At 47.6% G+C, this 25,722-nt stretch overlaps 1 protein-coding gene across 2 annotated transcripts in view; it reads left to right on the top strand.

The window, feature by feature from the left end:
• LOC145356882 (uncharacterized) overlaps positions 1-25,722 on the top strand; it is a 48,023-nt gene that overhangs the window by 9,261 nt on the left and 13,040 nt on the right. The window contains exons 2-10 of one of the 2 annotated variants that reach the window (XM_080209851.1): positions 2,000-2,024; positions 4,390-4,515; positions 7,435-7,553; positions 9,791-9,902; positions 19,219-19,266; positions 19,745-19,884; positions 20,508-20,582; positions 20,670-20,724; positions 22,748-22,911. In XM_080209851.1, the coding sequence (XP_080065977.1) occupies positions 2,000-2,024; positions 4,390-4,515; positions 7,435-7,553; positions 9,791-9,902; positions 19,219-19,266; positions 19,745-19,884; positions 20,508-20,582; positions 20,670-20,724; positions 22,748-22,911 (864 nt within the window). The remainder of the gene's footprint in view (positions 1-1,999; positions 2,025-4,389; positions 4,516-7,434; positions 7,554-9,790; positions 9,903-19,218; positions 19,267-19,744; positions 19,885-20,507; positions 20,583-20,669; positions 20,725-22,747; positions 22,912-25,722) is intronic. The other variant, XM_080209852.1, reaches the window with a different exon arrangement.

Here is a 25,722-nt window from a genome sequence, read left to right as displayed (position 1 = left end):
AGGCTTTTAATTATTTAGGTTGCGCCTTGTAAATACTTTAATTAGTTGCTAGAAATGCTGATCATGCAGTACCTAATATCCACCCAAGCCTTTGTAACAACTCATCAAGGATCCTTTGTTCATAAGTTCATAAGATATAGGAGCAGAATTAGACCATTCGGCCCGTCGAGTCCACTCTGCCATTCCATCATATGCTCCTCATCCACATTTTCCTGCCTTCTCCCCATAACCCTCCAGCCCATTACTAATGAAAAAATCTGTCAAACTCCTCCTTAAATTTACTCGTTGTCCCAGCGTCCACCGTACTTTAGGGTAGCGAATCCCACAGACTCACAACCATTTGGAAGAAATAATTTCTCCTCAACTCTGTTTTAAATTTGCTCTCCCTTATCCTAAGACTCTGACCTCTCATCCTAGAATGTCCCACAAAAGGAAGCATCCACTCTACGTCTATTAAATTCTAGAGAGTATTGGCCTAAACTGTTCAATCTCTCTTCATATGTGCCGAATGAGTCTGTAAAGTCCTGCCCTAGGTGTATATAGTAGCTCTGTCAAACCCTTGTTTGAGTTTAGTTTATTTATTAGAGTAACAAGTAGGTTTACATTAACATTGCAATGAAGTTACTGTGAAAATCCACTAGTCGTCGCACTCCAGTGCCTGTTCGGGTACGCTGAGGGGAAATTTAGTACGGTCAATGCACCTAACCAGCACGTCTTTCAGACTGTGGGAGGAAACCTACATAGGGAGAAAGTGCAGACTCTGCACAGACAGTGACCCAAGCTGGGAATCGAACCTGGGTCCCTGGCGCTGTGAGGCAGCAGTGCTAACCACTGTGCCACCGTGTCACCTTGTTTTGTATATATATTGTATTGATAATGAACCATTCATTGTTGAAGCCACAATGAGTCACCTTTGACTTTGCTACAATTACTGAAATGACATTGGCAGCAACAGCGGTGGTTGTGAACAACAACACAATTTAAACAGCTGTGAAAATCTCCATAGGGTCAGCATTGCACTCTGGAAAATATGATGTTCTTCGCTGAACGCACGAGGAATGACTGCCCTGGCTCAGCTATTAACACTCTCATCTCGAAGACGAAAGGTTCTGTGTTCCAGCCCCAGTCCAGGACTTGAGCACAAATATCAAGCAGACAGTCCAGTGCTCTGAGAGGGGCCACCTTGCAGATGAAATGTTAAACCAAGGCCCCTTGTGTGAACTTAAAATATCCCGTGAGACTATTTCAAAGAACAGCTCATTTTTCTCTTGCTGTTTGTGGGAGCTTAGAATCATGACAGAATCCCCACAGTGCAGAAGAAGGCCATTCAGCCCATCAAGCTTGCACCGACAACAGGTCCTATCCCGCTAATCCCACATATTTACCCTGCTAATCCCCCTGACACTAAGAGTCAATTTAGCATGGCCAATCAGCCTAACCCGCACATCTTTAGAGTGTGGCAGGAAACCCATGCAACCAGGGGGAGAAGACCCAAGGTTAGGGTTGAACCTGGATCCCTGGCACTGTCAGGCACAGTGCTAACCACTGTGGCACTGCACTGTTTGCTGTGCACATATTTCCCATATTACAACACTTCATTGAAGCTTGGGTCACTGTCTGCAGAATCTGTACATTCTCCCTGTGTGAGTTTCCTCCTACAGTCCAAACAACATGCTGGTTAGGAGCATTGGCCATGCTAAATTCTCCCTCAGGGTACCTGAACAGGTACTGGACTGTGGCGACCGGGAGATTTTCACAGTAACTTCATTGGTTGTAATGTGGTTTGAGACATCTGTTGGTCATGAAAAGCACTATATAAATCAAGTCATTCTTTCCTCAATTTCTTAACAAATTTTGCATTTCATGCAATTTACAATGACATTCCACACCCAAACCAGTAGACACCGTTCTGATGAATAGATACAGTCCTATCAAATGGAAAACTGTCTGCTACTATCTAATCATCTGATAATTTTCTTTGTCATTTGTCTATTTGCAGAATCTTCCCTGCCGAGTAACTAAAGGTGAGTTTGGTGGTGGGATGATTTGCATTTGCTTTTTCCATTTTAAATGACCAAGTTAATGGATGGGATTTTCTGGCCACACTCGCCCCAAAACTGGAGAATCCTGCTCCAGGTCAATGGACCTGGTCCGCTCCCCCTGCCCACTACGGTTCCCCTGTTGGACGGGACAGGAGAATCCCCGCGCCCCCCCCGCCAACACTGTTTCATTGCTCTGGGAGCACAAAGGCAGCAAGAGGAAATGAGTCAGTAGAACTGGGTTGATGAATGTACACCTGTGTGGACAAATCCTCATCCGATTCTCATTCTGACCTTGTGGAAATAAGGGATTGAGAGTTAGCAGCCGATGTACATCTCCCCACACTCATATTTCCACTGATGTCCATTGGGAGCAATGCAAAGATGCTTGCCGATTACCTGTAGGATAGGGTTTCACTGCTGCTCCTGTCTTGGGAGTGTTTGATGGGGACAGTGTAGAGGGAGCTTTACTGTGTATGTAACCCCGTGCTGTACCCATCCTGGGAGTGTTTGATGGGGATAGTGTAGAGTGAGCTTTACTCTGTATCTAACCCAGTGCTGTCCGTGTCCTGGGAGTGTTTAATGTGGACAGTGTAGAGGGAGTTTTACTCTGTATCTAACCCAGTGCTGTTCCTGTCCTGGGAGTGTTTGATGGGGACAGCGTAGAAGAAATTTTACGCTGTTATGTAACCCCGCACTGTACCTGTACTGAGAGTGTTTGATGGAGACGATACAGGGGGAGCTTTACTTTGCATCTAACTGCATGCTTACCTGTCCTGGGCATGTTTGATGGCAATAATGTAGAGGCAGCTTTACTATATATGTAATTCCGTGCTGTACCTGCCCTGGGACTGTTTCATGGGGACAGTGTAGTGGGAGCTTTATTCTATATCTAACTCCATGCTGCATCTGCCCTGGGAGTGTTTCATGGAGACGGTGTAGAGGGAGCTTTACCCTGTATCTAACCCCGTGCTGTTCCTGTCCTGGGAGTGTTTGATGGGGACAGTATAGGGGGAATCTTACCTTGTATCTGACCCTGTGCTGTTCCTGTCCTGGGAGTATCTGATGGGGACAGTGTAGGGGGAGATTTACCTTGTATCTAACCCTGTGCTGCATCTCGATTTTGCTGTTAACACTGGGAGTTGGGTGCTGTTTCTTTCTCATTCTTGCAAAAATTTTTCTAGCTCTTATTCTCTTTCATCTTAAAGATCCTTTTCACACTCAGCGGTGAGGATCTGGAATGAGTTGCGCAGATGCAAAGTTAATAGACACTTCCAAAGGGGAAATTAGAGTGTATTCTGAAAAGGAAGAATGTGCAGGACAATGGGGTAAAGGCAGGCAATGGCAATAAATGAATTGCTCATTCAGAGAGCCAGTGCTGACATGATGGGCTGAATGGCCTCTTTCTACACTGTAACATTTCTGTGAATCTGTGAAAGGTCACTTGCGTGCTTGCTAGCACCTCAACTAAGAACAGTTTTATTTTTTAATTATTTATTAATTCATGGGGTGTGGGCATTGCTGGCTAAGCCAGCATCTATAACCCATCCCTAATTGCCCCTTGAGGAGGTGGTGAGCTGAGACAGCTCTCAGCCCTTGCTGCCTGATGGCTGGATGTGAAAGATCCCATGGCACAATTTTGAGGAAGAGGAGAGAAGGTCTCTCCGGTGTCCTGCCCAATATTTACCCCTCAATAAATGTCGCTACAACCTTTCCCTCAGCAGTATTTTGAGGGGAGAATTCCAGATTTCCATGACCTTCTGTGTTTTTCTGATTCATTTGTGGGACATGGGTTTTGCTGGCAGTCCAACATTTATTACCCATCCCTATTTGCTCTTGGAGAGCAGTCAAGAGTCAACCACATTGCTGTGGCTCTGGAGTCACGTGTAGGCCAGACCGAGTAAGGATGGCAGATTTCCTTCCCTAAAGGAACCAGGTGGGTTTTTCCAACAATCAGCAGTGGTTTCATGGTCATCAGCACATTCTTAGTTTCAGATATTTTTTATTGGATTTAAATTCCACCATCTGCCGTGGCGGGATTCGAACCCGGATCCCCGGGACATTAGCTGAGTTTCTTGATTAATAGGCTAGTGATAATACCACTAGGTCATCGCCTCCCCAAGAGAAGTGTTCTGATATCACACCTAAACATCTTGGCTTTAATTTTAAGGTTGAGCCTCTTTGTTACATTTTGTACCCGCCCCCCCCTCCCCATTTATCGTCATCCATCCCGTTACATCTTTTAATTAAAGCCCTCAATTTGATTATCCCTCTCGCTGAGGGGAAAGCGAGCCTTGCCCAGGAGCGGAGGGGTTGTCCCAGTCTCACATTTTCTTCTCTATTTCACCAGGAGACTGTCTACCCAACTACCAGGATACTTGGCCTCTCTCGCCACCTCGGAAAATGAGTATCCACATCGTTCTGATGAAGGGGGTCGGGCCGGTGCTGGAGATTAACTTCACCTATTCCGCTGATGGTAATAATGATGGGAAATAGAAGGCAGTGGCCCCTCCGGTTGACGTAGCGATCGAGGGAGCAGACTGCTACCTAAACAGGTGTCACCCTGCCTCGCGCCGTGCAGTCCAAACTACAATGCGGGCACTTGATGACAGGCATTCTCATTTCATCTTGGAAACCCTGACCCACCAGCTTCAGATTGTCTCCTGCCCCTACTCTATGTGACGCTCCACCTGTTGGCCTTAATCATGGCTTTTCTCAGTCCTGGTGTTGCGTGGTGCCAGTGGGGTGAGGGTGGCGAGAGAGAACACTGACTGGGACTCCGTCTGTGTCCCAAACCCACCTGTAGTTGGAAGCAGGTGGAAGCAGTTGCCCGTTGAGATTTCCAAGGGTGCACCCCACCTCCCCCCCCCCCTCTTAATTGGGTTTGGGCTTGCAGCAGACTATAATGGGAGGTAAGCAATGGAGGAGACACTTCAGAATGGAGGCTTCAGCCCTCCAACTACATTCAAATCATTATTTCAAAATGAGGTTCAGCAGCGAGGCTGCTGGCACAGAAGGAGTTCAAACGGACTCCACTACAGTATAAAAGTAAATTACTGCTGGAACCTGACACCAAAGGAGAAAATGCTGGAAAATGTCAGCGGTCTCAGCAAGTCAAAGGGTCACCTGGACTCAAAACGTCAGCTCTTTCCTCTCCTGGCAGATGCTGCCAGACCTGCTGAGATTTTCCAGCATTTTCACTTTTGGACCCCACTGAAGGATAGAACATAGAACATTACAGCGCAGTACAGGCCCTTCGGCCCTCAATGTAGCGCCAACCAGTGGAACCAATCTAATGACCCTCTAACCTAGAGGGATGGTCTAGTCTAGTGGATGGTCTTTGCTCCCCCCCTCCACCCCCCACCTCCCAATTGTCAGTAGTTTTTGCCATGGGGCACCACTGTGTCCCATGTTTCTTCCAAAAGCTACTTGGAATGATTCAATATCCTCTCTACACATGTTGATCTTTGATCCACATCCCTCCAATTCTGCAAAACTAGTGACCGATGATCTAAAGTGAACCCCGCACCCCCCCCAAGCCGGTTCCCCTGGGTTCCTAACATCACCATCACACATGAAGGGTGGAACCTTCCGGCTCTTCACACCGGCGGGATTTTCTGGTCCTTCTGCAGCGAACGGAGATTTGGCTGAGGGCCAAATCCTCCGTCCTCACTTGGAGTAGCAGGGGAGCGTGAACGGCCGGTGAGATCGCACCCAAAATCTTCACCTGTGGTCTAATCACAATTCTCACAATCATGTCACAATTGGCATCCAGTGAAACTGCCAAAATGGACACCCGGTGGGATTTTCCAGCCGCGCTCAATGTTGGACAATCCCATCCGAGGTCAACGGACCTTTGCATGGTCCATGTCCATTCCGCTACAATTCCTGTGGCAGGCAGGATGGGAAAGTTCCGCCCGTTGTCTCTTGGGAAGTGGTATTGATTTCAAATTTTTAATTCCTGTTCATAGAATGTTGATATTTGAGGAACTATTCAGACGGGCTGTGTATATCAGGATGTAACATATCAGGATATACATCTGTAACAAAACAAAGTGTAGCATTTACTCTGCAGTTTCTAACTGATTAACATGGTACCATTTCTTTTACTTTTGCCTTTCACGATGGCAACATGTTAGCCCATTGAGGGGGGTAATCTGTACACAACTTTCCAATTTCCCCTTCCTCCGCCAATCCATATTGATGTAAAGTTCATGTATGATTCTAAGTTTTAGAGTCTCCAAGTCAGATACTCTATCCAAGTCAGATACTCTATCAGTGCAGCCTGCCTCGATGACTAAATGGTCTCTTCTGCACCATGGCGATTCTGTGAATAAAATAAAAGTATTACTAATTTGACGTTATTTACAGATCAGCATTCATCCAAATCATATGGAATTAACTTAAAAGATCCTCTAGCCCTCTCTTTCGTTAAAGCTATCCCCAATTTGTGGATATTTGAGTAGACCAAGTTGCTTTTCAGAATAATTCATAACATTTCGAATCATAGAGAAAGGGTCTTCCTTTCGATGTTGTGTCGTGGTCTGTCTGAAGGTATGGTGGTCATCTATGGAGAGGACACTTGGGAGGAGGGATCACATGACTGGACAAGAGGGGAGAAAGTAAAACAGAACTAGGGAAAGCAAAAAGAAGAGAAAAAGGAGAGTAGAAGTGAAAGCTGCAAAGAAAAAAGAAAAAAAACGGGAGCCGGGATTATTTGACAATTCCAGCATGTGCAGCACTTGGCCTTTGATTTGAATGAAGCTATTTTTAGTTGCTCATATTGTCTGAAGGGAAGTTGCAGGGGTGGCACGGGGTAGCCCAGTGGTTAGCACTGCTGCCTCACAGCTCCAGGGACCCAGGTTCAATTCCCAGCTTGGGTCACCGTCTGTGTGGAGCTTGCACGTTCTCCCCGTGTCTGCATGAGTTTTCCTCCAGGTGCTCTGGTTTCCTCCCACAGTCCAAAGATGTGCGGGTTAGGTTGATTGGCTATGCTAAATTGCCCCTTAGTGTCGGGAGGATTTGCACATTCTCCCGTGTCTACAACGGTTTCCTCCGGGTGCTCCAGTTTCTGAAAGACGTGCAGGTTAGGTGCATTGTCCATGCTAAATTCTCTCTCGATGTACCTGAGCAGGCACCAGAGTGGCAGCTAGGGGATTTTCACAGTAACTTCATTGCAGTGTTAATGTAAGCCTACTTATGACACTAATAAATTGCACCATTCCCAGAAATACCGCAATGTGAACTGAGAAGAGCCTCTTCTGTCTCCTTGATCCTGATATCGATTTAACGGATGGTGCCCAGATAAGGGATATGTTAGATTGTAAACTGATCACAATATCTTTATTCTCACAAAAAAAAATCCTGTTTCACTGATTTTCATGTTTTTCTTCAGCGAACCTCATTTCCATTAATAAGACGGTCATTGCCATCTCTCAAGTCGGGTCGATACAATGCGTAACCTTCTGGTACCTCAATGGATTTCCAGCACAGACCAACCACCGAGGAGAACTGGTCAGTAGCAATTCCTCTATTCAATAACCTTTCTGACCTCTCTTATCTCCTCAACCCACCTTGATACCCGCTGTAACTCAATGGGCAGCAGTCTCACCTCGTAGGGTCATGAATCCATTCTAACAACCTGAGCACGTAGGCTGACATCCTAGAGACGCCCTCTTTCAGACAGGACATTAAACCGAGCCCTGACTGCCCCGTCAGGAGGATGTAAAGAATCCTGTGATATTATTTGAAGAGTCCTTGTTGGTATCCTGGCCAATATTTATCCTTCGTAACCATCACTAGGGGAGACAATGGCCTCATCACTAGGGTAGGCAATGGCCTAGTGGTACTATCGCTGCACTATTAATCGAGATACTCAGCTAATGTTCTGAGGACCCGGGTTCGAATCCCACCACATCAGATGCTGGAATTTGAATTCAGTAAAAAATATCTGGAATTAAGAATCTAATGATGACCATGAAACCATTGTCGATTGTCAGAAAAAACTCATCTGCATCACTAATGTCCTTTAGGGAAGGGAATCTGCTGTCCTTACTTGGTCTGACCTACGTGTGACTCCAGAACCACAGCAATGTGGTTGACTCCCAACTGCCCTCAGGCAACCAGAGATGGGCAATAAAAGCTGGCCAGCCAGCGACACGCATGTCTCACGAATAAATTTTAAAAAGGCTCTTTTATTTATTACATTACTGCTTGTGGGAGCTTGCTGTGCACAAATTGGTTGTTGCGCTTCTGACATCAAGACAGTGGTGACACTTCAAAGGTGCCTCACTGGCTTCAAGGTGCTTTGGGAGCATCCTGAGATCGTGAAAGGCACTATATAAATGTAAACATTTCTTTTAATCTGAAGACTTTCATTGCTGCTGGGAGCACAGTTCAGTGAGGGTAACTTAAATAGAGAGGCGGGTATGGTTCATGATAGAAGAGCCCAAGTGCAGGATTTTCTGGTCACGCCCACCCCGAGACAGAAATTCCTGCCCAAGGTCAATGGACCTTGAAGTGGTCCACCAAGATTTCCATCCTTCCTGCAACAATTCCCATAACAGACAGGATTGGAACATTTACCCTGTGATAACCTCCAGGACTTATATGGGGGAATCCCTGATTGACCTACCTGTAGGACTGGTAGAATAAAAGCTCCCTGGGGATTGGTAATTACCTGATTAGGTATACCATGCCTTTATAAAGCAGGCCCCCGAGTGGGTCCATTGGTGTATTGTCTGAGGTGGGACTGCTTAGCGTGCACCACAGGCTTGTGGCTTTTTGCTTTATTTTGTGCAGTAAAGCACTTTACAGCCAACTCCTGAAGGTCATATAACCCCTCAAGTGTATCCCTGTGTTTGTCCACAGACTACATTCTGCACTCTCTCGCTTCCTTCTCTACGAACGGTATGCTTTGTCTTATAACGCGCAAGAAACAATGCTTCCCACTGTATACTAATACAGGTGACAATAATCAATCAAATCAAAATCTTTCCAGGGGATTTCCAGAAATATCAACCACCTCATTTGATTTGATTTGTTTTGATTTATTATTGTCACATGTATTAACATAGAGTGAAAAGCATTGTTTCTTGCATGCTATACATACAAAGCATATCATTCATAGAGAAGGAAACGAGAGAGTGCAGAATATAGTGTTACTGTCATAGCTAGGGTGCAGAGAAAGATCAACTTAATGCAAGGTAAGTCCATTCAAAAGTCTGACAGCAGCAGGGAAGAAGCTGTTCTTGAGTCGGTTGCGTCATGACCTCAGATTTTTGTATCATTTTCCCAATGGAAGAAGGTGGAAGAGCAAATATCCGGGGAGCGTGGGGTCCTTAATTATGCTGGCTGCTTTGCCGAGGCAGCAGGAAGTGTAGACAGAGTCAATGGATGGGAGGCTGGTTTGTGTGATGGATTGGGCTACATTCACAACATTTTGTAGTTCCTTGTGGTCTTGGGCAGAGCAGGAGCCATATCAAACTGTGATACAACCAGAAAGAATGCTTTCTATGGTGCATCTGTAAGAGTTGTTGAGAGTCGTAGCTGACATGCCAAATTTCCTTAGTCTTCTGAGAGAGGCATTGGTGGGCTTTCTTAACTATAGTGTCAGCACTGGGGGGGACCAGGGCAGATTGTTGGTGATCTGGACACCTAAAAACTTGAAGCTCTCGTCATTAGGTAGACATTGTGTTAAGTTATTACAGGGAGGAGGCTAGTCATGTGATCTGTAACCTTTCCTTTCCCAGTGGAGCCTGACATACTACACATGCCATCAGCTAAAACCCGCACAACTTCTGTCTGTCAGCATCTACAGCATTCCACCCACAGAGGCTCTGGTGAAGAATGTCCGCTTACCAGGTAAGTGCCTCATTATCAACGGGCAAACTGGATCTGAGCAAATTTAACAACAAACATCTTCATTCCCTGTCCCGTGCCAAGTAGAGTTGCCAACTATTTTTAAAATTCATTTATGGGACATGGGCGTCACTGACTGGCCAGCATTTATTACCCATCCCTAGTTGTCCTTGAGAAGGTGGTGATGAGCTGCCCTCTTGAATCACTGCAGGCCACGTGCTATAGGTTGACTCACAATGCTGTAGGGAGGGAATTCCAGGATTTTGATCCAGCAACTGTGAAAGAACGGCGATATATTTCCAAGTCAGGATGGTGAGTGGCTTGGAGGGGAACTTGCAGGTGGTGGTGTTCCCATGTGTCTGCTGCCCTTTTCCTTCAAGATGGAAGAGGCCATGAGTTTGAAATGTGCGTCTAAGGATCTTCGGTGAGTTGCAGTGCATCTTGTAGATAGTACACTGAGCATCAGTGGTGGAGGGAGTGGATATGGTGCCAATCAAGCTTTGTCCTGGATGGTGTTGAGCTTCTTGAGTGTTGTTGGAGCTGCACCCATCCAGGCAAGTGGGGAGTATTCTATCACGCTCCTGACTTGTGCCTTGTAGATGCTGGACAGGCTTTGGGGAGTCAGGGGGTGAGTTACTCACCACAGTATTCCTGGCCCCTGATCTGCTCTTGGAGCCACTGTCTCTGTCCAGTAAAACAATTCAAATAATCTGATCCCCCACCTCCCACATACCCCAGCGCTAGATGATAGTCACATGACCATGACATCATCCACTCTCAGCCAATCAGTGACCATGTGTGCCATTCAATCATGCGACAACCAATCACATGGTAACAGTTTGCAGTGTCATAGAATTTGCTGCTTAAAGATTGGACTGGGTGTAACTGAGTGTCTTTGACTACAGTTTCATATGGGCCAATGGAGGGAGCACTCCAGCTCAAATCTCAAGCACCAAGCTCTGTGAGCAGTGCCTGAGAGATTAAGCTTCTATTTCTGGAGGCACATGGAGGTTGCAAAAGAGTCCAAAACTCCAACATCACTGCCAGCTCTCCCCAGAAAGCATAGCCCGAATCATTGGCTGATCTCTTCACATATTTTTACGCTAGGATCAGGTAATTTAAACTTTTAAATTTAACTTACATTTAAACTTTCCCCCTAGTGCTCTGGTTTCCTACCACAGTCTGAAGGTGTGCAGGTTAGGTTGAGTGCTAAATTGTCCCTTAGTATCAGGGGGATTATCATGGCAAATAGCTGGGGTTACAGGGATAGGACCAATTGTTATTGGTCAGACATGATGGGCTGAATGGCCTCCTTTTATGGGCGGCACGGTGGCACACTGGTTGGCACTGCTGTCTCACAGCTCCAGGGACTGGGGTCCGATTCCTAGCTTGGGTCACTGTCTTCGTGGAGTCTGCACATTCTCCCCGTGTCTGCATGGGCTTCCTCCGGGGTGCCCTGGTTTCCTCCAACAGTCCAAAAGACATGCTGGTTAGGTGCATTGTCCCTTACTGTCCCGGGATAGAGGGACAGTAAGGGGTTAGAGGGATTAGTGGGATAAATATGTGCTGTTACGGGGATAGGACCTGGGTGGGATGGTTGTTGGTGCAGACTGGATGGGCCAAAAGGCCTCCTTCTGCGCTGTAGAGATTCTATGAAACACACCAATGAATAGCTCTGTGTCAGCAATGTCTCATGAATAGCTTTCTGAGTCACAAAGTTCTGGGTTTAAATCGCACTCTAGGGCTTGGACACTGCCCCACCCAACCATATGTCAGTAAATATCATCAACTACCCAGGACCACAGTGTTCCTCCAATTCAGGCCTCTTACACGTTCCCCCATTCCCTTTTGATTTGATTTCATAGAATCCCTACAGTACAGAATGAGGCCATTTGGCCCATCGAGTCTGTACCAACCACAATCCCACCCACGCCCTAGTCCCACAACTGCATGCGTTTACCCTATGAACCCCTTGACACTAGGGTCAACTTAGCGTGGCCAATCAACCTAACCCACAAATCTGTGGACTGTGGGAGGAAACTGGAGCACCCGAAGAAACCCATGCAGACACAGGGAGAATGCACAAACTCCACACAGAACCCGAGGCTGGAATTGAACCTGGGACCCTGACATGGTGAGGCAGCAGTGCTGACCACTGTGCCATTGTGCCATCCTTACATCAATATTTGTCACATGTATTAGTATACAGTGAAAAGTATTGTTTCTTGCACGCCAACAGGCAAAGCATACCATTCATGGATAAGGAAAGGGCAGAGTGCAGAATGCAGTGTTACAGTCAAAGCTGGGGTGTAGAGAAACATCAGCTTAATGCGACATAGGTGCATTCAAAATTCTGATGGCAGCAGAGAAGAAGCTGTTCTTGAGTCAGTTGCTACTTGACCTCAGACTTTTTCCCGACGGAAGAAGGTGAAAGAGAGAATGTCTAAGGTGCATGGGGTCCTTAATTATGCTGGCTGCTTTTCTGAGGCAGCAGCAAGTGTACACAGAGTCAGTGGGAGGGAGTTGGTTTGCCTGATGGGCTGGACTTCATTCACAGCCCTTTCTAGTTCCTTGCAGCCTTGGGCAGAGCAGGAACCAAATCAAGCTGCGATACAGCCAGAAAGAATGTTTTCTGTGGTGCATCTGTAGAAGTTGGTGAGAGTCGTAATAGGCATGCCAAATATCTCCTGAGAAAGTAGAGGCTGTCTTAACTTCACTTTACCATTGGTAGCTAAGCCTTCGGCTGTCTGGATCTTAAGTTCTCGAAGTTTCTGTCCTGCCCCTTATTCCTCTTTAAGGATACTTCTTTCATTTGCCTGTCCTGATATCTCTTTTTTTTTGGCTGTGGATCAATAATCTCTAACTCAGTGACATCCCTGTGAAGCACTCAGCTGAAGGTCCAGGCTAAGGCCTTCCTGCTCCCCCAGGATTTCTAAGCAGCATGGGACAGGCAACATGCATTTACATAGCGCCACTGAGTAGCAAAATGTCCTAAGGCACTTCACAGGTCTGTTAGAAAGCTAAGTTTTGATGCCAAACTGCGTGAGGAGATATTGGAAGCGAGTATCAAAAGTTTGGTCAGAAAGGTATGTGGGATTACAGGAATAGGGCCTGGGTGGGATTATGGTCGATGCAGACTCAATGGGAAGAATGATTCTATGAGGACAGGTCCTTGCACTGGAAGAGCAACAAGTGTCGGGCAGACCAAAGAGCATCTTTCACCAAGTTGATGATCCCCCAGCAACACCTGATGTTTGTCTTGGAGTGCGTGCCGGGGAACAGCCTGTAGAGCACAGAGCCCTGCATCATGGAGCGACATGGGGTGAACCTCAACAAAACCACCTCATCCCTCTCCAGACCTGCTTTGCAAAGACCCATTCTGTAAGGAGGTGGACAGTGGCCCCTCCCCCACCACCTCAAGGACAACGTGCAGATGGGGTGAGACAAGATCAACATTTATTACCCAATCCCTCTTTTCCCATGCTGTGTGGCTTGCAAGGCCATTTCAGAGTCACCACATTGTGTGTCTGCAATCACATAAAGTTCAGATAGGGTAAGGATTTCCTTCCCTAAAGAACATTAACATAAGAACATAAGAAATTGGAGCAGGAGTAGGCCATCTAGCCCTTCGAGCCTGCCCCGCCATTCAATAAGATCATGGCTGATCTGAAGTGGATCAGTTCCACTTTCCCGCTTTCTCCCCATAACCCTTAATTCCCTTGTCTAACAGAAACCTATCTACCTGTGACTTAAATATATTCAACGAGGCAACCTCCACCACTTAAAGGGGCAGAGAATTCCAGAGATTCACCACCCTTTGAGTGAAGAAGTTCCTCCTCAACTCCGTTCTAAACTGTCCCCCCATTAGTGAAACAGATGGATTTTTATAACAATCTGGGAATGATCATCATCACTGAGACTGGCCTTTTAATTTCAAATGTATTTATTAATTGAATTTAAATTTCTCCAGCCGCCGTGCAGAACTTGTGTCTACACAGCATTAGGCTGGGCGTCTGGACTTTCTAACATTAGTATCATCTTACCGTCCCCCCCAATACACCTACTCCTGTTTTATGTGTTCTTAGAATTGTAGTGGAATTCACCGCACCCAAACATTGCCGGCAGAGGATTCAGGCTCTTCCTGACCTAGTATGAGAGAGTTGCCCCTCTCAGCAATCCTTCTAACTTCACAAAGATTAGCTCCAGGGTGTACCCAAAAGGCACAGGACACCCAGAACCCCCTGGGGTGGCGACCTGCACATATTTGGGGCTTTGCAGGCAATGGCTTGACTTGAAGACAGCCAACAGGGAAGGCACAGTGAAACAGTGGTAAACACTGCTGCCTCACAGCATCAAGGACTCGGGTTGAATTCCGGCCTTGGGTCACTGTCTGTGCGGAGCCGGCACATTCTCCCCGTGTCTGCGTGGGTTTCCTATAGGTGCTCTGGTTTCCTCCCACAGTTCAAAGATGTGCAGGTTAGGTTGATTGAGCACACTAAATTGCCCCTTAGTGTCTGGGTAAATACGTGGGGTACAGGGATAGGGCCTGGGTGGGATAGTCATCGTTGGGTTGAATGGCCTTCTTGTGGACTGTAGGAATATGAACTGTATCAAATGTCACTAAAATTATGGCCATGCTGAATTGACCCTTAGTGTCCCGAGATATGTAGGCTGGATGGATTAGCCAGGGGAAATGTGGATAGGGCAGGGGAGAGGGCTTGGGTTAGATACTCTGTCAGAGAGTCAAGGAAGGCTCGATGGGCCAAATGGTCTCTTCTGCACTGTAAAGACTCTAAGAAGTGGATAAGGTAGTCATGATGTGGAGATGCTGGCGTTGGACTGGGGTAAGCGCAGTAAGGTAAGTCTCACAACACCAGGTTAAAGTCCAACAGGTTTATTTGGTATCAAAATCCACATACGTTACCAAATAAACCTGTTGGACTTTAACCCGGTGTGGTGAGACTTCTTACTGAAGAAGGTGCCGGAGAGCAGCCAGTGGGGGACAGCACCAGTCACCCTCTCCAGGAGAGAGCAGGAAGGCTGATAGGTGAGAGAGAAATCCTTCCCCTGCGAGTTTCACTGGGAGGAGGCCAAGCTCCTCCCTGAAATGGTTAAAGTTTATTCGATCTTGTGTTCCTGCATTCAGTCAGTTTCACAAGTTTGTAAAACCAGTTCGACCTGCCGTAGAAGCGAAACCGGTTTGGCCGGTGGTGTTCCCACATCAGCTGAAGCAGAAATTAATCTTTTCAAGTAAAGAACTCAAAGAACAAAAGAAAATTACAGCTAGGAACAGGCCCTTCGGCGCTCCAAGCCTGCATCGACCAAGCTTCTGAGAGCCCTATCCATAATCTCCCCTGCTTTTCTTGCCTTTCTCTATTACTTCCATGGTCCAAAGCCTTCCATATTCTTCAGCCGATTTTGGTTTCTCTTACATCTTTTCCTGGGGCTTCTTGGTATGTCTTATTTTTGTACCGCAGTTGTTTCATTTATTTACAACCATAGAAAATTACAGCTCAAAAACAGTCCTTTTGGCCCTTCTTGTCTGTGCTGAACCATTTCTCTGCCTCATCCCACTGACCTGCACTTGGACCATATCCCTCCACGCCCCTCTCATCCATGAACCCGTCCAAGCTTTTCTTAAATGTTAAAAGTGACCCCGCATTTACCACTTTATCCGGCAGCTCATTCCACACTCCCACCACTCTCTGTGTGAAGAAGCACCCCCCCCACCCCACCCCCGCACCCCCCGCAATATTCCCTTTCAACTTTTCTCCTTTCACCCTTAACCCATGCCCTCTGGTTTTTTTTCTCCCCTAGCCTCAGTGGAAAAAGCCTGCTTGCATTCACTCTATCTATACCCATCAAAATCTTATACACCTCTATAGAATATATTTATCAGCTTTATATTTATCAGCTGTTCAAGTATATTGAGTCTTTTGTGATCACAGGACATCTCAACATGACAAGGACATAAGACCCTCAGGCATCAATGCGATAAATGATATCTGCGCTGTATGTTTCTATGATAAGAACATAAGAACTAGGAGCAAGAGTAGGCCATCTAGCCCCTCGAGCCTGCTCCACCATTCAGTAAGATCCATGGCTGATCTTTTCATAGACTAAGCTCCACTTACTGCTCCCCCCCCCTCAACCAACACCACCACCACCACCATTCACCATGGCCCTTAATTCCTTTACTGTTCAAAAATTTATCCATCCTTGCCTTAAAAACATTCAGTGAGGTAGCCTCAACTGCTTCACTGGGCAGGGAATTCCACAGATTCATAATGTTTGTGTGAAGAAGTTCCTCCTCAACTCAGTCCTAAATCTGCTCCCCCTTATTTTGAGGCCATGCCCCCTAGTACTAGTTTCACCCGCCAGTGGAAACAACTTCCCTGCTTCTATCTTATCTATTCCCTTTGTAATCTTATATGTTTCTATAAGCTCTCCCCTCTATACGAGTATAGCCCCAGTCTACTCAGTTTCTCCTCATAAGCCAACCCTCTAACTCCAGAAACAACCCAGTGAATCTCCTCTGCACCCCCTCCAGTCCCAGTATATCCTTTCTCAAGTAAGGAGACCAAAACTGTACACAGTACTCCAGTGTGGCCTCACCAGCACCTTACACAGCTGCAAGAAACCTCATTGTTTTTAAACTCCTTTCCTCTCGCAAGGAAGGATAAAATTCCATTTGCCTTCTTGAATACCTGCTGCACCTGCAAACCAACTCCTTGTGATTCCTGCACAAGGACACCCAGGTCCCTCTGCACAGCAGCATGCTGCAATTTTTTACCATTTAAATAATAATCCATTTTGTTATTATTCCTACCAAAACGGATGACCTCACATATACCAACATTGTACTCCATCTGCCAGACCCTCGCCCACTCACTTAGACTATCTGTATCACTTTGCAGACTTTCAGCGTCCTCTGCACACTTTGTTCTGCCACCCATTTTAGTGTCATCTGCTAATTTTGACACACTGCACTTGGTCCCCAGCTCCCAAATCATTGATGTAAATCATATACAATTGCAGTCCCAACACTGATCCCTGAGGCACACCACTAGTCTCTGATCGCCAGCCAGGAAAACACCATTTACCCCCACTCTTTGCTTTCTATATTCTATAAGTGCTGGGAGATGGGATTAGTTGGGGGTTCAGAAGACTGGGTAAGTGATTTTAATCTGTTTCTCATGTCATTTAAATGTCATTATCAGGCCCGGGACTGAATTCTCCGGGTCCGGCAGCATTTCCCACTCCGCCAGGAGTACTTCACTCTGGCAGGGTTTAGAGTAGCTCCCCACCTACGGGGAACTAGCGAGGGACCCCACTGGGGTGAAGGTGGGCGGGGGGGGGACAGTCGGGGCCCTCGAGGAGGTCGGGCAGTGTGTGGGGGTTGGAGCCCGCTGGCACTACCCGAGGGACAAAGTGCCCATGCCCAGGGGACACCTCGGCACTGCCCATCGGGCAGGGTGTAGGGCCTATTGTGGCTGGGGCTTAGGGGTGATCGGTGGGGGTGGGGGTGGGGTGGGGGGGGGGGGTCCCGCCGTCACTCTGCATGGGGATCAGTCGAGGCTGGAGGGGGAGTGATCGGGGTGTGTGGGGGGTGGGGGCGGGGGGTCTGCCTGCCCCAGGCACTGCTAGGGGTGGGGGAGTTGGGGGGGGGGGGTGGTTGGAAATTGAGGTGCTCCGGGACAGGAGGTGGTCAGGACTGGCCTGTGAGTGGTCATGGGGGCCGTGATCAGGCCCTTGGGGGGGTGGGGGGGTGCATGGGTAGTGTAGGGGCAGCACCACCGGAGTCCTGGTCTGGCCAGTGATGGAGCTGGATAGCGGACGGGAGTCTGACAGATCAGGCCCCCCCATCCCCGGTGCTGTATATTGATACTGAGTCGATGGGAATGTGTAAGTGAATTTTCTGCTCACCCCTCCCTATTTCTGTGGTCTCCCTTGGTTACCTTGGAAAATATCTCGAGGGCTTGAACAGAAAACTCAAGGCTGTCTCTCCTGTGCAGTCCTGAGAGAGAGAGAGAGACAGAGAGAGAGTGCTGCACTGCTAGTGGTGCCAATTCTCAGGTGTGATATTAAAACGAGGCGTGTGCATCTATACCTGCTCACGTGGATGTAAAGAATCACACAGTGCTGAATCAGAGAAGGGCGGGGGAGTTATTTATCTCCAGAGTCCTGGTTAACATTTGCCTCACAATCAACATTGCAAAAAAAAAACCAGATTCTCCAATCTCTATCGCTTTGCTATCTGTGGGATCTTTCTGTGCGTAAATTGGCTGCTGTGTTTCCCACATTGTCACAGTTATCATGCTTCAAAGGAAGTATTTTATTGGCTGTAAAATGTTTTGAGGTTTCCAGTGAACTTGAGGAGTGCTAAAGGCCATCTCCACGTGATCCCACACTCTGACCCCCCCCCCCCGCCACCTTTTCCCTCCCCTCTCACCCTCAACTCCCTCTCCCCTCATTCCCTCAAACGCTGTGTAATATGGGCTGGAATTTTCCGCCGTTCTCCTCCCGCTGCCGCTACGAGCAAGGATGGAGAATTTGGCACCCAGCCAAACTTTCGTTCGCTGCAGCAGGACTGGATAATCCTGCTGGCGTGAATGGCCGGAGAATTCCGACCTTTGTCTCACACTCTCTTAGGTGATCATATTTGCCCACTCTCCCTCACGTTTTCTCACACTGTCTCACATTCCTTCATGCCTAACCTAGTCTAATATTCTCTCATTTCCCATCAGGAGAGAGTGTGAGAAAATGTGAGTCAGCGTGAGAAAACACGAGAGAATGTGAGAGAGTGCGAGAGAGCCGAGAGAGTCTGAGAGAGCACGAGAGAGAGTATCAGTCAGTGTGAGAGAGTATCAGTCAGTGTGAGAGAGTATCAGTCAGTGTGAGAGCACGAGAGAGTGTGAGAGAGTGTCAGTCAGTGTGAGAGAGCATGAGAGAGTGTGAGAGAGTGTCAGTTGGTGTGAGAGAGCACGAGAGAGTGTGAGAGAGCACGAGACAGTGTGAGAGAGTGAGAGACAATGTGAGCAGTGCAAGAGAGCGTGAAGGAATGTAAGAGAGTGCAAAAGACCAGAAGAGAGCACAGAAAATTCAAGAGAGTACAAGAGAGTGCAAGACAACATGAGAGAGTGTGCAAGAGTGCGAGAGAGTGTGCAAGTGAGTGAGGGAGTTTGAGTGTGACGGATTACAGAGGGATTCTAGTCTAAATAATTACACACAAAAACCTTAAACAAAATATATGTAAATATATCTCCAAATCTTGAATTTTCTGGAATTTTCCAGCGATGCCATTTCTTTTTTCTTTCAGATTGCAGCAATCCAATGATGAAAAGATATGCTGAAGATTATTGTCCAGGTGGGTGTGAGTGTGCAGGGGAGAGCTGTGATGTTCATTGTATAGATTGTAAACCGCCTTTCTCAATGAAGGACTTACCCAGTCTCTAAAGCTCCTGTGTCTTCCTCCCTGTGACTGTCAGGCTGTTGTCGTAAATTTCGTATAAAGAAATGGGGTGCATTAAACGAAAGCATGTTCTTTAGTCACCGCCTACAGTTCAGTGAAAGCCCTTCACCACTCCGCCTACCTGTGATGCCACTCTCAATGAACTATGTACTTGTATTTTCAAGATCATGGCTGATTGTCTACTTCCGCTCCACTTTCCTTCACCGTTCAAATATCTCTTCGTTCCTTCAGCATCCCCAAGTGCTTCGCAACCAACGTGGAACTTTTTGACATGTGCTTATACTGTGGGGCAGGAGAGTTAGATGGACAGTAGGTCGCCTCTGGCCTGAAACTGTTGCCGTGCGACTGCATAACTTAAAAATCTGTTCTGCAGACATTGCCATCCAGTGTGTTCTGAACGACACTAACCTGACAGTGACCTACACCAGTTCCCATCCCAACCGCGAGTACCTGGTGTATCTGTGCATCTGGAAGAGTCGGTACTGCAGCTCTGAGGAGGCTCAGGACCTCGCAGTAAGTATGCAGCCATCCTGTCCAATCGCCATCACCTTCCTTGGGCGCCTTTAAGACAGAGATAGGTAGATTCTTGGTTAATAAGGGGATTAGGGTTTTGGGAAAAGGCAGGAGAATGGGTCATGTGGCTTAATTCCGCTCCTTTACCTTACAGCCTTATATAAGATGTAGCAAACAAAGAATGGAATTGTCCAGAAGTAAGCAATTGAGAGAGAAGTGACAGAGTCGGCAGTTCAGGTTTAGAACTGAGTTTCAACTTAATCTGATGTCGATTGACCTGCTGAGTACGTTTCTGAAACTTTCTCTTTCAGAAGTACAGAGATACAAAAGGGTCCAGGGAGGCAATTTTTCCACTCAGAGGGTGTGTGGAACAAGCTGCCAGAGATAGTAGTAGAGGCGGGTGCAATTTTGTCTCTTAAAAAGCATTTAGACAGTTACATGGGTAAGATGGGTGTAGAGGGATATGGGCCAAATGCAGGCAATTGGGACTAGCTTAGTCATTGGAAAAAAAAAGGGGGAGCATGGACAAGTTGGGCTGTTTCCATGCTGTAAACCTCTATGACACTGAGTACTAATCTACCAGGCAGACTGATGCAAGAGGTTTTTTTGAATTTGGATTGCAGCCACCCAAGGATACGATCGGGAACAGCAGTGTCATCTTTAAGAATGTTCCCAAGATTCCGTGCCTGTGTGTCAGGGTGAGTGTTTAAAGCTCAATTCTGTTTCTAACATGGAACTTCTTTTTTATTCCTGCAGTGACTAACTTTGCATTCCTGTCATCGCAGGTTGTCACCAAAAGACACAGCCTGTACCACGAAGAAATGGAGTGTCCATTTAAAGGTACGTGAGAGACTACAAGAAATGCTCAATGATTATCAAGTGTCTTCACTTGATTCTCATTCTTACATACACATCCCTTGATGGGCTGAATGGCCTCCTTCTGTACTGTAGTTCCCTACAGTACAGAAGGAGGCCATTCAGCCCATCAAGTATGTACCAACCGCTGTCCCACCCAAGCCCTATTCCAGTAACCCTGCAGATTTACCCTAGCTAGTCCCCCTGACACTAGGATCAATTTAGAATGGCCGATCCACCTAACCCACACATCTTTGGAGTGTGGGAGGAAGCCAGGGTGCCTGGAGGAAACCCACACAGACACGAGGAGAAGGTGCAAACTCCATACAGTCACCTAAGGCTGGAATTGAACCTTGGTCCCTGGCGCTGTGAGGCAGCAGTGCTGACCACTGTGCCACCGTGCCGCTATTTATAGTGAAGCATTGGAACCAGCCCTGAAGAGAGTTCCTTTGGGATCTCTCAAACTGTTTCTGAATTTGTGTTCTACTCGAAATCTATTCCCATTGCCATCGCCTCTGAGGCTGAGGGTTTATAGGCTTAGGCTGGTCTCCAGAGTGCACAATCTAGGCTGACATTTCGGAGGGAGTGCTGCACTGCTGGCGATGCTGTCTTTCTGATGAGACAGTGAACCGAGGCTCTTTCGTTCCTCTTAATACTCTTGTGGTATAACACAAAGCAGAGCGGAGTTATTTCTGAAGTCCTGGTGAACATTTCTCATGCAAGCAACATCACCATAAAGTGGACAATATAGTGATGATGTTATTGTTCTTTTTGGGTGCTTACTGTGCACGCATTTGCCTCTCATGTTGCCTGAATTGCAACAACGACAGCATTTCAGAAGTTCTTCATTGGTTGTAAAGTGCTTTGAGCTCTCCCACTTAAAAGACAGCATCTGTGGCAGTGTAGCACTCTCTCAGTACTGCACTGAGGTGTTAGTCTGTAATACCTCTGGAGTGAAAGGACGCTTTTTAAGTGAGCTTTTGGCAATTAACTGCAGGCATCACGCAACGTGTTATAAAGTCCAGCCAGCAGCCTGGGTCAAGGGCATCACCCCCCAACAAGCGAAATAAACCAAGAGTCATTGGAATTCTCTGAGTCAGGTTTCACGATTGTCGAAGCTGATTATTGTTCTTGGCTACTTGTTGACATCCCTGATCTCACCTTTCCGATCCTCACAGCTTCCTGCATTGTTTCCAATTCTTACAACACAGGAGGAGGCCATTCAGCCCATCATGCTGGCCCTTCAGAAGCTTTTGAAATAGCCCCACACACCCCTGCTCATTCCTCAACCTGCCACTGGAAACTGGGTGGCACAGTAGTTGCCACTGCTGTCTCACGGCGTCAGGGACCCGGGTTTAATTCCTGGCCTGGGTCACTGCCTGTGTAGAGTCTGCACGTTCTCCCTGTGTCTGTGTGGGTTTCCTCCAGATGCTCCGGTTTCCACCCACAGTCAGAAAGACGTGCTGGTTAGGTGCATTGACCCGAACAGGCGCCGGAGTGTAGCATTTCACAGTAACTTCATTGTGGTGTTAATGTAAGCCTTGCTTGTGACTAATAAATAAGCAGTGAAGTTACTGTGAAATTTCCCCTAGTCGCTGCAGACCGTCAGCTGTCAATGCACCTAACCAGCACGTCTTTCGGACCATGAGAGGAAACTGGAGCACCGGCAGGGGACCCAAGCAGACACGGGGAGAATGTGCAGACTCCGCACAGGCAGTCACCCAAGCCGGAAATTGAACCCAGGTCCCTGGTGCTGTGAGGCAGCAGTGCTAACCACTGTGCCACCCATCCTGTGCAGCCACTTGTGACTGCAACTCACCAGCCTTATTTGCCACAATCTGCATGGCATCCACATGAATGACAGCCCCACCTTGGGCTACTTCCTATATCTCCCTTGCCCGAGCCCTCCTATTTCTCTACTCTTTATTCCAATGTTGTTTGCCTCCCCTAATCCTCTGTGCGATGACTCTATGCGAGACGTTATTCATCCATTGCTGTTTGAACGCAGGGAGCCATTGCCTGAACATCAAGCTGGTACCAACTCCCTCTTCCCTCCAAGTGCTGCCCAGTGGCTTTCCAGAAATCTGCACCATCCGAATGAAAGTGATGTTTTACTACAAGGAAGACGGCACGGGCTGGCTCACAAACATATCGGAAATACAAGAACTGCTGGTAGGTCCCAGTTTGATTTTATTTTTCATCAGTAAAAGGTAGCAAGACTGATTAGGGGTAAATGACAAACTTTTTGGGTGCGATTCTCCCAAGGTGTCCAACTCGCGGGAAAACTGGAGTAATTCACACTTTTTTTTCAGTGGGATTGCAGAGAAGGATCTCCCACAGTCTGTGCACTGCTAAACGCACTAATGCAACTTTCTCCAGAATTCAGTGGTCTACTCCCCACCCAGGACGCCAGCAGCATAGCGCTGAGTGGGCCACTGCACACATGCCAATCTGCCGAGATCAGTGCATGCCCAGCGGTCTCTGTCTAATGGTATCCTGATCACTGACCAGCCCCATGACCCTGTGACACCAGCCCTCTCACCGCTCCACAGCCCGATCGCTGACCCCCTTGAACATTGGTAGTCAATGGTGTTGCGAGACTTCTTACTTCCTTGAACATTCCCAGGCCCAACCCTGAATTCCACACCCCTCCCCGGCCCCCCACCAACAGGCTGGCCCCATCTGCCCTAATCGCTATCCTCCCTCCTCCACTGATCCTGCCTGCAGAGTGGCAGCAGGACCCCCTCAACACCCACTCACACCAGGCCTCGCCCCCATCTGGCCCTGACCCCAAGCACCCTCCCCCCCGCCCATGGGCCCTGCCCCTTTGCCTCTGCCCTATGCGCAGTGCCAAGGGCACAGGTTGGTAGTGCCAAGATGGCAATGCCCATTGTCAGTGCAGACTTGTTGGGCCGAATGGCCTCCGTCTGCACTGTAGGGATTCCATGATTCTACAATTCGCAAGTTTCAGAAAAATAAGGTCTGACGCAACCTTAAACATGAATCTGTTTTTAAAAAAGCTGATGAATGAGAATGTGAGTGCGTGGCAGTGAAGGTGAACAAGAACCCTGTGATTGGGAATCAGCCAGATGCACACTCTCCCCTCCCACTCTCTCCCTCTTCCTTCCACCCCCTTCTCTCTCCCACACACAGACTCACAGAATTGTTATGGTGCAGGAAGAGGCCATTTGGCCCATTATGTCTCGACCGCTTCTCCAAATGAGTAACAGGGCTTGTTGCCATTCCCCTGCCTCTGCCCCAGATCCCCGCAGATTGTTTCTATTCAAATAATCATATTCTAATGCCCTCTTGAATGCCTCAGTTGAACCTGCCTCCACCTCTCTCCCAGGGCAGCGCATTCCAGTACCCAACCACTCACTGGGTGAGAAAGATTTTTCCTCACATCACATTTGCTTCTTTTGCAAATCATTTTAAATCTGCGCCCTCTCGTTGTTGATCGTTTTATGAGGGGGAACAGTTCCTCCTGGTCTCCTCTGTCCAGCCCTCTCATGATTTTGAGCATCTCTATCAAATCTCCTACCCACCTTTTTCTCTCCATGGGGAACAGTCCCATCCTCTCCAATCTATCCTCTTCACTGGAGTTTCTCATCTCTGGAAACATTCTTGTAAACCTCTTCTGCATTCTCTCCAGAGTGTTCATATTCTTCATTTAGTGTGGTGCCTAGAACTCCCTCCTTCCCTCACTTTTTATCACTGACTCTTTCCCTCACTCACTCACTTATTCATTCCCTCCCACACTCACTCACTCACTCTCCCCCTCACCCTCTCACTCCCTCACTCATTTCCTCAGTCTCCCACTCACATTCACTCCATCACCCACTCACTCAATCATACTCACTTCCTCACTCTCTCCCTCTCATTCTCTGGACAGTGAGTATTTTTAATCACACGCCTCCACGATCCTGCTCGCATCATCAAATCCAGTCTCTTCTGGCCCAGAGCCAGTCTATCCTTCCCAGTGGAAACTTCCATGGCAATTACTGGAATGTTAAAGCTACCTCCCCAGGCCGCAATGTGGGGCTCTGTGGGCAATATCTGGTCTCAGGGCAAGAGGTCGGAGAAGCCTGCCCCTGCCCCAGCACCCTGTGACTCCCTTATCAATCAAGACTATCTTACCCAGCCTAAAAAACCATTAAAAGCCCCTCTGCTCTCTGGGGGAAGAGTTCTACAAATCTCTGAAAGAAAAAAAGTTCTCTTCTTTTTAAACCGTATCCATAGTTCTCTCCCACAGGAGAAACACTTTTCAGTATCCACCTTGTCAAATCTGTAATAACTCCACGGAGGCAAAAGTCCCGTCACCAAGTTACTTTATTAGCACCATACATCTGTACGCAGCCAGGTCTCCAGTCGCTCCCTGCTGAATGCAGGCTAGGAGTCTGACACACCTGCTTTAAATAGGGAGCATGAGGCTTCCCTGATTTAACATCAGTTAGGACTCATCAGGAATCTCTTTGACACCAAACAAATAAGAACATAAGAACATAAGAAATAGGAGGAGGAGTAGGCCATCCAGCCCTTTAAACAAACTCAAATTAACTTAGGGACAAATTAAAAGGGGCGGCTCCCCAAGAGGAAGGGGCGACAGTCCGAACAAGAAACAAAGTCAAAAGGAAACTTAAAACATTAAATCAAAATGTGATTATCAGTGTCGATAATACAGCCCAGCCCCTGTGGTGCCCAGCGGGCATGGGAGGCATCAACTGCGCCTGTGGACACCGCATGCTCCCTCTCCAGGGACACCTGGCCGCGAATGTAGAGGGGTAGACAGTCGGGATGGACGACCCCATCGATCGCCCGCTGCCTGGACCTATTGATGGCGCCTCTCACCAGGCCCAGGGGCAGGTTCACGAGGAGGTATGACTCATCAGGCAGTTCATGCTCTGGCAAGCCACCCTCAATAGATTGGCTGAAGTCATAGCAAAGTCGCCTTAGGCTCTTATATGTTTCAAGAAGTATTTGAGG

This window comes from Carcharhinus amblyrhynchos, chromosome 22 (genome assembly GCF_965287045.1).
Source record: "Carcharhinus amblyrhynchos chromosome 22, sCarAmb.v2.hapA, whole genome shotgun sequence".
Classification (NCBI taxonomy): domain Eukaryota; kingdom Metazoa; phylum Chordata; class Chondrichthyes; order Carcharhiniformes; family Carcharhinidae; genus Carcharhinus; species Carcharhinus amblyrhynchos.
The sequence above is the reverse complement of the archived record's forward strand: the minus strand, read 5'-3'. Positions and strand labels throughout refer to the sequence as shown.